General features: G+C 43.0%; 1 protein-coding gene across 15 annotated transcripts in view; it reads right to left on the bottom strand.

The window, feature by feature from the left end:
• Positions 1-15,408, bottom strand: part of RAPGEF2 (Rap guanine nucleotide exchange factor 2) — a 246,659-nt gene that overhangs the window by 21,527 nt on the left and 209,724 nt on the right. For 10 of the 15 annotated variants that reach the window (XM_073576748.1, XM_073576778.1, XM_073576703.1 and 7 more), the window contains 9 exons: positions 9,346-9,523; positions 6,986-7,122; positions 4,523-4,681; positions 3,921-4,073; positions 3,658-3,822; positions 2,364-2,507; positions 2,076-2,279; positions 1,742-1,850; positions 1,273-1,519 (listed from right to left, as the gene is read on the bottom strand). In XM_073576748.1, coding sequence (XP_073432849.1) covers positions 1,273-1,519; positions 1,742-1,850; positions 2,076-2,279; positions 2,364-2,507; positions 3,658-3,822; positions 3,921-4,073; positions 4,523-4,681; positions 6,986-7,122; positions 9,346-9,523 — 1,496 coding nt within the window. The remainder of the gene's footprint in view (positions 1-1,272; positions 1,520-1,741; positions 1,851-2,075; positions 2,280-2,363; positions 2,508-3,657; positions 3,823-3,920; positions 4,074-4,522; positions 4,682-6,985; positions 7,123-9,345; positions 9,524-15,408) is intronic. The other 5 variants (XM_073576738.1, XM_073576763.1, XM_073576754.1 and 2 more) reach the window with 1 other exon arrangement.

The following is a 15,408-nucleotide window of genomic DNA, read 5'->3' as shown; positions in this document are numbered from 1 at the left end:
TCGCTGTTATATCGCAGGATCCCTTTGACAGGCAGGTTGGGTGAACAACGACAACAGATCAGCTGCCCCAAAGGCTCCAGCACACGGGGAGTAAGCCTCACTCATGGTGCTCAGATAGTGTTTAGCAGAAAATAAACGGTCAGTGACCTCCAAGAAGCAGATGTGTCTGCACCCAACACTGCTAAGAGACACACAGATCCTTCTGAGTGGGAACTGACATAGAACAACGGAGCTCTGAGGTCAGTGACAGAGGAAGTGTGTGATCACACGCTTACCACGTGGGTGGGTGCCAGGGGACGCACCGCCGGTATTGGGTAGCTGTGTGTTTTTGGTCTCCTCTCCTGATACATTGCTCATGCTGTACAGAAGCAGCACTGGACTGTAGCTGCATAATGTGTACTGAGTACAAACACAGGAGTCCTAGTCTGCCAAGACACTGCTAATCCTACTTCTGAATACACAGAACTTAAACCTAGAGCCTTATAATCCGGGAACACATTGTGACCGGGACAGGCTCGCTGTGGTTCACAAGCAAGCCATTCCCGGTGCCCAGTACTGAAAGCCCGTCCGCAGTACAAACACCACTTATGACTTTAGGGCTATAAGAAGCAAGGACTAGAAGGGGTGAGCGCTACAAATAGGGGCTCTCAGTCTATGTCAGACTAGCAGGACAACTAGAGATTTCGGATTATGTAACACACGAGTGACAAACTGCACAGGAGCGAAACGTAGGGATCACCAGTAACACAATCCCTGTGATGAAGGGCGGCAGTAATGCATTGGATGCACCCAATAATATGGGCGATACGGAGCTGTCAGGATAGAACATCCGAAGGTTTGCTGGAATATTAGGCAAATATTAATGGCTCTACTTGAATCACTGTCTTATGCATCAACTGTGCGTATAAATCACGTCCTTCTTGCGCCGCTCTCAGATTTAGTGTGTGACACAAGAAGTGTATGCAGGGTCTATACATTACCAGCTGCTACTACACAAATAGCTGCCAATCATGAACTTTCGTGGACTGCGGCTTGCTGTCAGGTAGGTGTAAACTGACGAAAATTGTGCCTGAGAGTACTCTAACTCCATCTCTATTATTATAGACAATGGACTCATCAGCGCAAACACACAACCAGTTTTGCTTTGCACGAAAGTCCCAAAAGGAGCAGCTGAATGTATGACAAAGCGCTATGTGAACACAGCCTAATTGACGCTGCGATCAGGCAAATATTCTTAAGAACAATGTAAGCTTCAGAAGGACTTCTCCTTACTTGTAAGGCTTCTGGGGCAGAATGCTGATCCGGGTTTTATCGAGAATCTTCTTCAGCTTGTTCCTCCCTCCTACAGTATTGGCTTTACCTTTCTTGCTGACTTTTTCAAGTCCAATCACTTGCTCGACATCAACTGCGAGATCAGGAATAGAGAATCGACTGGCCTTCTTGATATCTCCGATTTTGGGTAAATGTGGGGCGCTATTCCTCTTTTCTTCCAACATTCTTGCTAGAAGCTCTTTAAAGACTAGAAAAAGAAACACCAGGAAAGATGTTTGAGCAAAAATAGAGTGGCAGTCTCAATGTGAGGGTCCCAGAAATACCACAGCGTCATAGATCATATATCTTCATGATCACATGTATCAAAGCTTAGGACTGCAGTGTGCATTGCTCTGCTTTTCCTTAAAACTCCCTTTATACAATTGATTTGCTGCCTGTAATGTAGGTTCCCTCCATGCGGTCCACTTACCAAACAGATTGGTTTTCACAGTGATAGACAAGTGAGTGTTATTCTTCAGGATTTCCATAGCCTTTGTGAGCTGAATGTTTTCAAAGTTCTGACCGTTCACCTCCAATATCTGCAAGTAAAGGGCAAGTAACCCGATGTGATTAATAATCCAAGCGGTGACATTTACCTTCCCGAGAAAGAACAGTTCGGAGCAGCTTTTTTTTCCCTTTAATGTATAGGGGTTGCAGGAGTAATAGACTTAATTGACATGAATTATTGAACTGGCTCTTTCTTCCCTTTCTTTCTCAGCAGTAAGCAGTAGAAATTTCTCGCAGAGAAGGTGGTCTTACCGTACCTGATCCCCCCTCTTTAAGCCAGCCTCAACAGCCTTGGTGCCAGGGTCCACGCTGTCAACAAAGATACCAAACCCCTTGTCTGACCCACCCAGCAGGGTGAAAGGCAAAGGCGCCTCTCGCGAGGGCTTTGTTAGTGTTATCAATCTTCTTTTTGCCTTGGCGGCACATGCAATATTTAATAACCTCAGATGGCCACCCATTTTCTGAAAGGTAAAATTAAGGAGCAATTAAAATCAAGGAAAAAAATAAATAAAATAAAATAAACACACAAAAAATATAGACATTACCTCTCGTTCCAAGTTGTTTTCAAATTCCTCTAGAAATCGAGTCATAGCAGGGTCACCTTCAAAGTCATTAAAGTGATTGTTGACCCAGAGTAGCACGACTCGAGTCACCTGTAAGGTAGAGGAGCCACGCTCAGCCAAAGAGCACTAATAGATAGAAAATACATTTATAAATACACCTTAAGAAAATTACTACGGAAACCGCAAAAACACCACTGGGATAAAACACAATACTAATACTTTAAAGTGGTATCCACTATGGAATACCACCGTGTTTTTATAGGTTTACAATTCTACACCGATTTCTAGTTAAAGGGAACCAAATCGGTTGATTCATGCCGCCCAAACCACGGGCAGCAGTAATCAGGGCCTGGCTGCACGACTGCAGACAAATATGTTTTCTTCTGAAACACTCCGACCAGGGACCATAAGGACTAGTCTGGAACACCCCATGGCTGGCTTCTCCCCGCACCCCTCTAGTTTATTGACCGGTCTTTCCCATCTGTACAACTCTCTTCCATAAGTGTACATGGGGACAGCCCAGAGTCATCTTTAGCTACGTTCCCTGGCCACATACTCAGATTATATATTGTCTAAAAATTAACGTGGCTGCAAAACAGCAGCCAGGCTCTGATTCACGCCGCATACTTTGGGCAGCATGAATCGAATAACAGATTCTTTTAATAATAACCAGCGTTAATTTTGCCTGATGAAACTTAAAAGGGGATTTCCCCATCTCCAAAATCCAACCTAAATATGTAGTAGGTGTCATATTAGAAAATACGTCCAATTAGAAATGCAGTATAGTTCTTCTGATTAGCTGTGTCTCTTACCCCATATGCAGGGCATTGCAGTAGCTTAGGTATCCATGGTCATGACCGCTCATGCAATGACAGTTGTTAGTTATCGTAACCATGGCTAAATAAGCTACTGCAATGACCTGCACATGAGGTAAGCGACCTAACAAATCAGAAGAACTATACATTTCTAACTGGAGGAATTTGCGAATGTTAATACACGTACTATTGGGAGAGGATCTTGGAGATGGGAATACACCTTTAACCATACAGTATGTAGTGAGCTCCAACTAGTTTCAGATCAGCCCCATTCTGTAACTTACAGCTCTATATCAGTAAAGTGGGGCTCAGACTGCTCTACAGATAAAGAAATGAATCGGCACACACTTTTTAGATTACAGTAACTGGAGAGTATCCTTAAGCAGAATGTGGGTACTTGCACACTCCAGAATAGCAGCAGCCTCTTTTACACAATTTACAATTATAACATTTTTTCTAACCTTGTCCCTAAGGCTAGAGTCATTAAACCACTCCAATAACTTCTTCCCAACTTCCATGGGACTTGACAAAAAAGTTCTGTAGGTGAGGAGGAAATCTTCTATATATGTGGGGTCAACCACAGAATGTTCTTCTACGAGATGCATCGTTAGTCGCTCCGCAGTTCCCTACAGAAGACGGTCAAACCCAAAGAAGATGGTAAGGAACACAAAAGCAAAGTGTCAGGAAAGCAACCAATGCGTGAGGAAAGTGCAGCTTGTGTCACCTTGATGACAATGTGGCCTTTCCTGGTGCCGGTACGATCCAGCTCTCTGTGCTCCTTCACCATCACAATTTCGCCTTCCTCCTCCACTTTTTGCATGTTCTTCTCCACCTGGTTCAGGATCCGGCAATAGTCTTGCTGAGCTATGCAAACAAACTGTGGAAAGGAGGAAGGGATTAATATAAAGAATAGAAGAAATGTAAGAAGTATTCTATATATGTGTGTCCTGTGTCCGCAGCATATGCTAGAAAGGTCTCATGAGGTGGCACCAGCATCAGGACAGGCCTGGCCTTGTGCCACTGTGAATGGTGAGGTGTCCACATATGTATAATTCTCTGCAATCACTTCTATGGGAGTTACTAAACCAGACGAGAAGCCCTAACACAATGTGATGAGCTTAGGTGACAAGAACTGTCAGAATAAGAGCAGTCCTTTGCAAAAAAAGGTCTAAATGTTAGCTAAAACAAGTAATATCTGTGACGTGAAACACATTAGCTGCAGCAGACTATTACACGCAGGATATTCACTTCACTGTCACATAAAGGACCCGACTGTCATGAGAAGAGGCACACTGCGCAGCCTGGCTGACATCTTCACCTACATACCTGGCAATCATCCACTTTGGTCCTCATCACTCCCTTCATGTATTCCTTCTCCATGGTTGGAGACACGCCAAAGCTGTTTCCCATGCACAGTATTTCTGTTCTCCCATCAGGATATGTCACTTCCACCGAGCCATTTAAAATGACTGACCAGGAATCGAGCTAGAAAGCCAGGAAGAGAGAGAATTAAATTAATTGGCATTAAAACCCTGCGGACCACGTTTGCACATGGAGGTGATAGTCTCCGGGTATTTCACCTTTACAAGCCTATGATAGCAACTACAGTGAACCAGACAGAAGCGATATGGTTATTATATAGGGTCAGATACAGACATAACCGATACCTATAGTAGTTATATAGGGTCGGATACAGACATAACTGATACCTGTAATTATTATATAGGGTCAGATACAGACATAACCGATACCTATAATGATTATATAGGGTCAAATACAGACATAACCGGATACCTATAGTTATTATATAGGGTTGGATACAGACATAACCAATACCTGTAATTATTATATAGGGTCGGATACAGACATAACCGATACCTATAATGATTATATAATCATTATAGGTATCGGTTATGTCTGTATCCGACCCTATCTAATAACTGTAGGTATCGGTTATGTCTGTATCTGACCCTATATAGGGTCAGATACAGACATAACCGATACCTACAGTTATTAGATAGGGTCGGATACAGACATAACCAATACCTGTAATTATTATATAGGGTCGGATACAGACATAACCGATACCTATAATGATTATATAATCATTATAGGTATCGGTTATGTCTGTATCCGACCCCATCTAATAACTGTAGGTATCGGTTATGTCTGTATCTGACCCTATATAGGGTCAGATACAGACATAACCGATACCTACAGTTATTAGATAGAGTCGGATACAGACATAACTGATACCTAGTTATTATATAGGGTCGGATGCAGACATAACGGATACCTATAGTTATTATATAGGGTCGGATACAGACATAACCGATACCTATAGTTATTATATAGGGTTGGATACAGACATAACCGATACCTGTAATTATAATATAGGTCAGATACAGACATAACCGATACCTGTAATTATAATATAGGGTCAGATACAGACATAACCGATACCTATAATGATTATATAGGGTCGGATACAGACAACAGATACCTATAGTTATTATATAGGGTCGGATACAGACATAACCGATACCTATAGTTATTAAATAGGGAGTTATTAAATAGGGTCGGATACAGACATAACTGATAACTATAGTTATGATATAGGGTCAGATACAGACATAACCGATACCTATAATGATTATATAGGGTCGGATACAGACAACAGATACCTATAGTTATTATATAGGGTCGGATACAGACATAACCGATACCTATAGTTATTAAATAGGGAGTTATTAAATAGGGTCGGATACAGACATAACCGATAACTATAGTTATGATATAGGGTCGGATACAGACATAACTGATACCTATAGTTATTATATAGGGTCGGACACAAATATAACCGATACCTATAGTTATTATATAGGGTCGGATACAGACATAACAGTTACCTATAGTTATTATATAGAGTTGGATACCGACATAACCGATACCTCTAAAGATTATATAGGGGCGGATACAGACATAACCGATACCTATAGTTATTATATAGAGTTGGATACAGACATAACCTATAACTACAGTTATTATATGGGGTCGGTTACAGAAAAAACTGATACCTATAGTTATTATATAGGGTGGGACACAAACATAACAGTTACCTATAATTATATAGAGTTGGATACCGACATAACCGATACCGACATTTATTAATTAGAGAGGTCATATACAGACATAACCGACATTTATTAGAGAGGTCGGATACAGACATCCAATATCGATATTTATTAGGCAGGGTCGGATACAGATATAACCGCAAATGATCGTTGTATTAGAGGAGGGATACAGACATAACTAATATCGATATTTATTAGAGAAGTCAGATACAGGCGTAACCGATACAGATGATTATTAGAGAGGTTGGATATAGGCATAGCCGATACAGATGTTTATTAGAGAGGTCGGATATAGGCATAGCCGATACAGATGTTTATTAGAGAGGTCGAATACACATCTAACAGATACAAATATTTATTACAGAAGTCAGATGCAAAAAATAAATATGATTACTACTAGAAAGGGCCAGATACAGACATAACGAACACATTTATTAGTGAGGTGAGATAATGGATTTTATTTATATTTTTTAAATGGTGTATATTGCATAATATTTGAGCCTCTGACTAAAATGGAGCACAGAAACCCATCAGCCACCATCTTCCAAGTTGATCAGCACAAATCTACAGCAGAACTCGCAATCACTTCAGATATATCCACTTCTTACATCATGTTCAGTGGTGTCATGTAAAATGATAAAAACAAATCTCTAACCTCCTCGCCATCATTTAGGACGACAGTCCCTGCCCGCTCCACCACAGCGAACACCATGACGGCGCACAGTTCCCGCCTGACAGACATGGTCATGTTGGCAAAAGCTGGCAGCTGGTGCATGAACTCCAGGAGTTGTTCTGGAGAAGCAAAAAAAAAAGGGGGAAAATAGAATAATCAATATAAAAACAGGAAAATCAAACAATTGACAACAAGAAATGACAAACTAATACCACACGGTGAATGTTTGTACAGACACATGGAACAGTTACTGCCAATAACACTTCTACAAATAATCTAAATATCGCACTTTTTGGTGTAGGTGCAGCAACCGAAAAACCTCAGTTATGTCATTTACAGGTTTTTCCTCTTTATGTCATTCAAGGGAACCTGTCACCAGATACAAGTTACGCCTACCACCTTTCAAGGCTGATATACAGCATTCTATAATGCTGTATATCTGTCCTAACCCTACCTGTAAGAGAAGAAAAATAACTTATTATACTCACCTGCGGTGTGGTCCGGTCCGAGAGGTGTCGCTCTTCTTGGTCCGGTGCCTGCTATCTTCATGCGATGCCACTCTCCTGCTTACTTCATGTGGATGACGCGTCCCTGCATCATCCATATAGCCAAGCTCAGCATCACGCTCCTGCATAAACGTATTAAGTCCTGCTTACGCTGGGCCTCTCTGACCTTTCCTGGCGCCTGCGCAGTGTAGTACTTTGCTCTGCCACGTGGTGCCGAGGAACGTGAATGGATGATGCAGGGACGCGTCATCCACATGAAGCAAGTAGGGCGACAGCATCGCATGAAGATGGGAGGCGCCAGACCAAGACGACTGACACCTCTTGGACCGGATTGCAGGCGAGTATAATGAAAGTTATTTTTCAGTCCAGGTCGGGTTGGTGGCAGATTTACAGCATCATAGAATACTGTCTATAAGCCCTGAACGGTGGTGGCCGCATCTCGGTGGTGACAGGTTTCCCTTTAATTTTATATTCATTTCACGGTGGTTGTGGGGGACAGAGTGCAGACTTGCGCACCACCAAATGTCACCATCAAGAGACTGAATTTTACATTTAACAGAAGAAAGCAGAGCTCAGCTCCGCTCGCTGCTGCAGGGAGCAGATACTGACGGCCTAACAGTCATTATAGGCACGGTATGAAGGAGGATCAGCTTCTGAGCCGGCATCATACATGGAGACCTGACATCTGACATACCAGGAAGGGGTTACGTTAGTTATGTCACAAAAAGGTGGCCTCAATTGACTTTTCTAAAATCCTCCAACCCCAAAAGGTGCTAGGCTGTCACCTGCCTGGGTGTACTCCCTATACAGGTCTACTAGCCAAGCACACAGCCTACATAAAAAAAATATAATAGAAAAAGACCCTTTAATGTGTATTTTAGAGGAAAATATTCTGTCCAGCTGACGTCCTGGTGGGGAGACATTTGCTCGGGTTTCTCATAGAGTAGAATATATAATATTACCAGTACTGCTTATGAATGAATAGGGAGGTAAGTGGTTTACATTACTCACCCATGGGAACATGCCCATTCTCTGGCAGAGATTTTCCTGTCGAGCAGCTGCAGTTTGGCCGCTCATTTCACCCTATGAATGATGGAACCTAAAATCTGCAGCGTAAACTGACCTACTGCAGACTCCAAATCTGTAGCACCGGTCAGTTTACAATGCAGATTTTTCTCTGGAGCGTAAGGATATGATTTCATGAAGAGATTCACAGCAGACTTTCCCAGTACCGGTGAGAACATAATGTAAAAGTACATTTTTGGCTTTAGGAAAGCTAGAGCATGTCTGCAGCTCCAAGAGTAGGAGCTAATGGCAGATTCAAAATGGCTTCTGTAAAAAAATTGCTCACATATAGGATTTTAACATCTATTAAAGAGCCATGTACAGAAAACTAATGTACATTCTGTGTGTGCATATTGAGGAGGGTTTCTCTGTAGTATTAGTTGCTGTGGTGATTGATTACCAGATCCTGACCTTTATCAGAAGCATGTGTAACTGGCTATACAAAATAGCTGTTGGCCGAGAGCAGTCTATCTCAGTCGACTCTCCCACACACAGGAACACTCACACGGTCAAATGCTCCTGTGTTCTCTATGAGAAAAGACCACTGACACATATCTCTGACGGTGGCATACCTCAGGGAGATCACCACGATCAGCAGACCAAACTCTGACATTAGCCATCAATATCGCTCCCGACCACAAGGCAGCCGGCACCCCCCAACACATTATACTGTTGTATGAACAAGTCGGCATAGGAAAATTCAGCCAACATTTATCCAACGTGTATGGGAGCCTTAAGGTGGGGCGGCTGACGGTTTGTAACAAGGCTTACCAATGTCATCATCCGTTCGGTCAATGGGATCTTTCTCCAAGCAGTCTCTTACGATGTCTCGGCTCATTAGAGGGTCGGATGCTCTCTCAATGTCCTCTTCATCATCGTCATCTTCAGAGTCCACAGCAGTCTCTGGTAACCCACTCAGGTCCATATCTCCGGGCTCACTTTCTGTGGCCTAATTAAAAAACCAAAGAGAAACGTATCACTAAGAGCTCCACCACCGGGACTGCTGGTAACTACCGTAAATCATCTGTGGCGTCTGAAGCTCGCAGTTCCTAAAGAGTAACACATGGGGGATTATTTTCATAGACATCCCATGCACAGTGTTTAGTGTCAGGAGGCAAATTCTAGCCAAGCTTTAACATCTTTCTTGTAGTAGACTTTTACAAAAGTAACCATTGTATGAAAAACTTCCAGAGGATGACGCACATGGGTCATATTATCATGCAGAGATACATTATAATGTAGCAATATGTAACCTTAGAAAGCCAAACTTACTGACTGCTCCAAACAATATCCCGCGTAACACCAATAAACGGGCGGCAGCCAAAAGGTCATCGCGGTTATCCACAAAGCCGGATAACAATCCTACTTAGGTCTGAGGGCAACGGAAATGTAAAGTGCCACATTACAGTAGGAAAATGGAAACTTTCATAAACTTGAATGACAGTTTAGTCCCTATGCACCCTTGATAGTATGACCAAATGCTTCCACCGATTATACACCTGCAGCCCTGCCCGATTCAAGGGTTAAAGAAACCCGAATTGCCAGATGTCGATGCTGAACATCGCATACTGCCGAGATCAGATGATATTGCTCTTGGGATTTGGAGCACCATCCGCAGCCAAATTCCACCAAAAAATACTTGAAATGCGAGACTCACCTTAAGGTTGTGACCTACTGATAAATTATAGAAATTCCTATAGTTGGGTCACTATGAAAAGGGCTCCTATACTGGCCTAGTGGGCTTAGGTGTACAGGAACTGGCAGATGCCTACAGCTACGCTAGTTACTATGTCTGAAAGTGAAGACAGCCATGTTGAAGTCAGTCTGTACTGGAAGGCGCGGTTCTTTGCCATCATCTCGTATCGCTCATCTCTTTCTATGTACAGAAATCTCTTGTGGCTTTTTTCTGCATTTGCAACAACACACTGCATCAGAAAATAATTGCTTTATGGCCACATGTGATCGTATTCCGGAAACTGCATCTTGCGGGTGCTAAATTGAGCGTACATTGTAGAAGAATGAGGTCTGTCCTCAGCTGCTCCTTACAGGCCATGATCTATTCGGCACACAGGAAAGGTAATGATTATGAAGATCAGGCAAAAGGGAGAAGGATAGGCTCTGACCACACCTCTCTTAACCCCTTACTATTTATTAGGCATGTAAGGGTTGGATTGCCATATGGGCCTCAGTCACCAATGGATATAAGTTACACACCAGGACAGAACAACACTGATAAATCTCAGTAGACAAGTAGTCAACCTGCTTAGAAAGTTACAAACCTTGCATTTTATTGCATTTTTATGAAGTCTCATTTTTGAAGGCGTTGTCCGGTCATATATCATTGACTTATCTACAGTATTAGATATCCATATTGGATTGCTGGGGGCACTGACACCTGCCATTCCCACCGATCTGCTGCTAGCAGCACTAGGGATGGCCATAGACAGTGAACAGATGTGCACAGCTCAGATCCATTCAATAAGGAGCTGACCTTCAGGACTCAGCAGTGACCACTACACAATGAACAAACTCGCAAATTGTAGATTGTTCCAGGTTTACATCTGTCCACTACTGGGGCCAATAACAGCTGTTTAGTGGGGGTGCCAAGTGTTAAAACCCCATCAATCCGATATGATTGATATTATACAACCGGACAAAGCCTTTAAGTTGAATTCACTGGTTGGAGGGCAAAATATTATTCTTTATTATTCCGTCAGGTTGGTATATGTCAATATACTTTTTTTCTAAGGTATAGGAAAGCTAGAGGCAGACTGTCACCAAAAAAAAGATCCTCCATAAAAATGCATAAATGATAGGAATATTTTTAACACTGTGCCCAATAGAGGATGTATTTTACTGTGCTGATGCATGCACTACCATGTGTTAGAGGTCTACGGTGGGGAATCCCTAGACAATAAGCTCAGAGGTATTACAGACTTCAGGATCATTCAACAAGTACGATTTTTCCATGTACGAGAAAAGTGAACCGATTATTCCAAGCACAGTTTGTCATCCGTACGAGGATTAAAAAAAATAAAAGTTTCTCTGCCTTCTTCATTCTGAAGGTCCGTGAAAATAGGAACACACCCTTAGCAGAGTATGATCCAATCTTTTTTTTTCATGGAGCCATTGACTTGCATTGCCAATCTGACCGTTGGATAAACGTCCGAAAGGGGGAAGAGAAAAAAAAAGGGGGGGAGGGATTAAGGATCATAAAATATGTTTAATTGTAAAGTGCTGCGGAATATGTTGGCGCTATATAAATAAAAATTATTATTATTATTATTATTATTATTATTATTGTACGTGCCCACAAAAACTTCCATCATCTCAACACAGAGGAGACTCTGCAGGAGCTGAGCAAATGATCCGTCTGTCTCATTCATTTAACCAAATATGTCTGTCTCTTTCTTAATGAGTGATCTTACCATGCAAAACGCTGGCCATACAAAATTCAGAAGGGAAATTAATATTTAATGAGGTCTGTTATGAGATCAATGCCGAGAGCCATCTGAAGACGCCGCGGCATGATTTATTCACATATGAAGAAAACGTCTATTTTCCCTCCAAAAGGGCACCCATCACACGACAGCCAATAACGTTTGTGGTCATGTTAATACAAGAGGACGGCAGAGAAAACATCTTTACAGTGTTACTTATTAGGTGTTAATATCATTTGGCAAATGGGGGCTCTCCTTGTAATTAGCGTTTGCTAAATGGGGGTCTTTTGCGTGACAGCCCTCGTCTATAGCACTCCGTGATACTGCTCATTAACCTGCCATGGCTCTAGAGCAGTGAATATGCAGGAGGCGATCTGGAAAGCCGAATATTGTAATGGAATGTTTGTGCTCCCTTAATCATAGCCAGCCTTTAAATGGCTATTAATGCCAACTCAGGCGCATATTACCACAGCCAAGAAGCACAATCATCAGTCTTTATTAAAAGCACATTAAACCTATACAGTCCGATTTCACCTAGAAATTACAAGGCAATGAACTGAAGAGCGGTTCTCGCATATCATGAAGATCCTGCAGAAAAAAATAAACCAACATATGTTCAACTATGTCCTGTCTGGCCCTGAAATCTACACGACAAGCGCCAGGTTTGATTTCAACCTCATCATGTATTTAAGTATAACTCTAAATGTAATAATTTCTAATAAATTATAATATACATGAAACATTGCAATATCTTCTATAAATTCATTTTTTTTAAATTCTCAATTCACAGGCAAAATGCATCTTCGGTGAATGTAGAATTTCCCATTACCGAGATAGGCGATGGCAGTTGGTGCTCATAAAGTTCTATGGAGAACTATAACTGTCCTCTCAGGAGAACGTGCAGCAGAATGTCTTTCTGTCCCCAGCTCCTCTCTCCATAGAAGTGTAAAATCACCAACTGTCAGGGAGAGAGAAGGATAAAGCGATCGGATTTCAGAAGGTCGGCCCTCTTGTTCTCCGGCAGATAAGCTGCTACCAGATGAGTTTAACAGGCCCGCTCGGATGAGCATTTTCAAAACATTTCTTCTTTATGTGCATTTTTATAGCCAGAAAAATCAGCATCAAAAACCTGTATGTGAATACCAGATTGTTGCAGATTTAGATGTATTTTTCCTTTTTAAGTGGCATATTGATGCGTATTGGTAAAATCTCACCCACACTGCTTTATCTTAATCCCCTATGGATTTTGCACCCACAAATATGGATTGTAAATCCCCGGCTTATTGGCCACAGTAAGCAATCACTGTGCATTACCGGAGGATGAAGCAAACATATACTGTGACATCGACATATGCATAGCAAATAACTAAAGAGGCAAAGCCCCATTAGGAAGCCCCCTTTCTAACTGGCCAAGAAAACTTAACTTTTATTATACTAACTAAAATAATTATTTTGTGGGATACTGAACAATTCAACACCCCACAAAATTATTATTTGTCACTGATAATTTACCCTTGGCGGTCCGTCTATCCTGATGTGTGTGTCCTATAACCACATGTACATTATGCATCTCATGCTGAGAGCTGTCGGAAGCGATGGCGAAAGATGAATTAATATTCCGGCCCAGAGAACACACTATGTGTTAGGGACGGCGGAACGCACTAAATATAAATAATAGGAAGTGTGTTCGCCGCCCGGGGTCCACCGTGCAGTAGGTGTAACAACCGCTGCTGAGTAATGGCAGACTAGCTATATGGCGGTATACTGCGCTCGGGTTAAACGTCACCTGAGGTGCGCAGAGCGGACTCTGTTAAACTCACAGAGGCGCTTTAGTACAAATAAAGCATAAACGCCAAGCCTGTTAGCTTGACAGGTCTCAGCTGGTGTGCACACACGGTATACGGCCCAAGGCCGAGGTCGGTGTCCGTTATGACCTACCGTGCGTGCGGCATCGCTACCGCGGACACCAGTAAGTGCTAACTGCAGCGCGGCGGTAACTACTGCCGCTGTACGACAGTGCCGTGAGGCATCACACTATCGGACTCTAGTGTAGCAGTGCGGTATGCACTGTGGCGTATGGCTTGCCACTGACTGGCGCTGACTATAACTCTAATTCCCTATCCACATGCGTAATATCAGAGGGAAGAGGTTTCAAGTGAGTCAGTCACCAGAATCATACATCCATCACCATTCACACATAGCAAGTATAGCCTATACTAGCGCATGGCCGAGCGATCATACGGGCCTTTTATAGTCATGCGCTTCCGGGACCTTCCAGACCTCTAGATGGGCCAATCAGATCAGGACAAGGACCTGAGCACGTGACCCCCGATCTCCACTGGGAGATCGTCTCGTGGGCATGCCCAGTAGCGAGGCGAGAGAACTTAGCCTCTGGAGTGGTTTCATGCACAGCAGGCTGCACTACCATTGCTGGTCCAGAGGTGGCAGCAACATCCAGACCCAGAGAACTGGTCTGAGCAGGGCGCCTGGATCACTGAGATTGCTGTGCAGGTCCCTGAGCAGTCGGAGAGGAATGGGAGACTGCTGGATGTATGGCTCTGGATTTCTGCTGTGCAGCTGCAGGAATCCGACACCTAACACTATGGCTGTGTGGCTGTGAATTGATAAGACGCCATGATGGCAACCGGACTGATTCTGGAAACATGTAGCTCTCTCCAGTTCACACTAGATTTTGCACTGATGAGGCCGAAAACTGCACTGTTACCCCAGAGTGTGAACACAGTGCCTAGAACACCTACTCCTTGTATTGTGAGCTTCTCTAGTCCGCACAAGCAAAGAAAAAAAACAAAAAACACATTTCTGCATCTTAGTGGAGGGCAGATTTTTTCCATGTAGCATAAAGTAGAGCTGAATCGCCTTCAAATGCCAGCCCCTTAGTTCACTGTAAGCTGGCAGAGAGCTTTTAACAGCCCGTCCTGGTACATTACATCTGCCAGGCTTGGATTCAGCCTCTCGGTCTGTGTGCAGCAATTTAATTACTAGCAGATTCCCAATCTGCCCACAGACTGTAGGTGCAGGACAGAGCTGTGTGACGCCATCTGCCAGCACAAGGAGCGCTGAAGGCGGCCGCAGCAGCTAGGAATCCAATAACTAGCACTACTCTTCGCTTCTTCATGGTCACAATGACATGAAAAGCCCTGCCCTACGATTCTCGACCTGCTGGCGCTAGTCTGTATATTTATTTGCTTCCATCAGCTTCCAAGAGAGAACAATAGGAATGGCTGCACGTGCCCCACTACACAAACATCAGCCAACCATCAAACCCTCATGCAAGCGTGTCGGCCAGGCGCATACACGAGACGCCTGGGCAATGACCAGTACACGCAGGTACCGGGTCGCCGAGAAATATATATAGTCTATACAATCAGAGCTT

The sequence above is a fragment of the Dendrobates tinctorius genome, unplaced genomic scaffold (genome assembly GCF_039654945.1).
Source record: "Dendrobates tinctorius isolate UK_male_01 unplaced genomic scaffold, ASM3965494v1 ptg000008l, whole genome shotgun sequence".
Lineage (NCBI taxonomy): Eukaryota > Metazoa > Chordata > Amphibia > Anura > Dendrobatidae > Dendrobates > Dendrobates tinctorius.
Note: the sequence above shows the minus strand (reverse complement) of the source record. Positions and strands in the feature narration are given on the sequence as shown.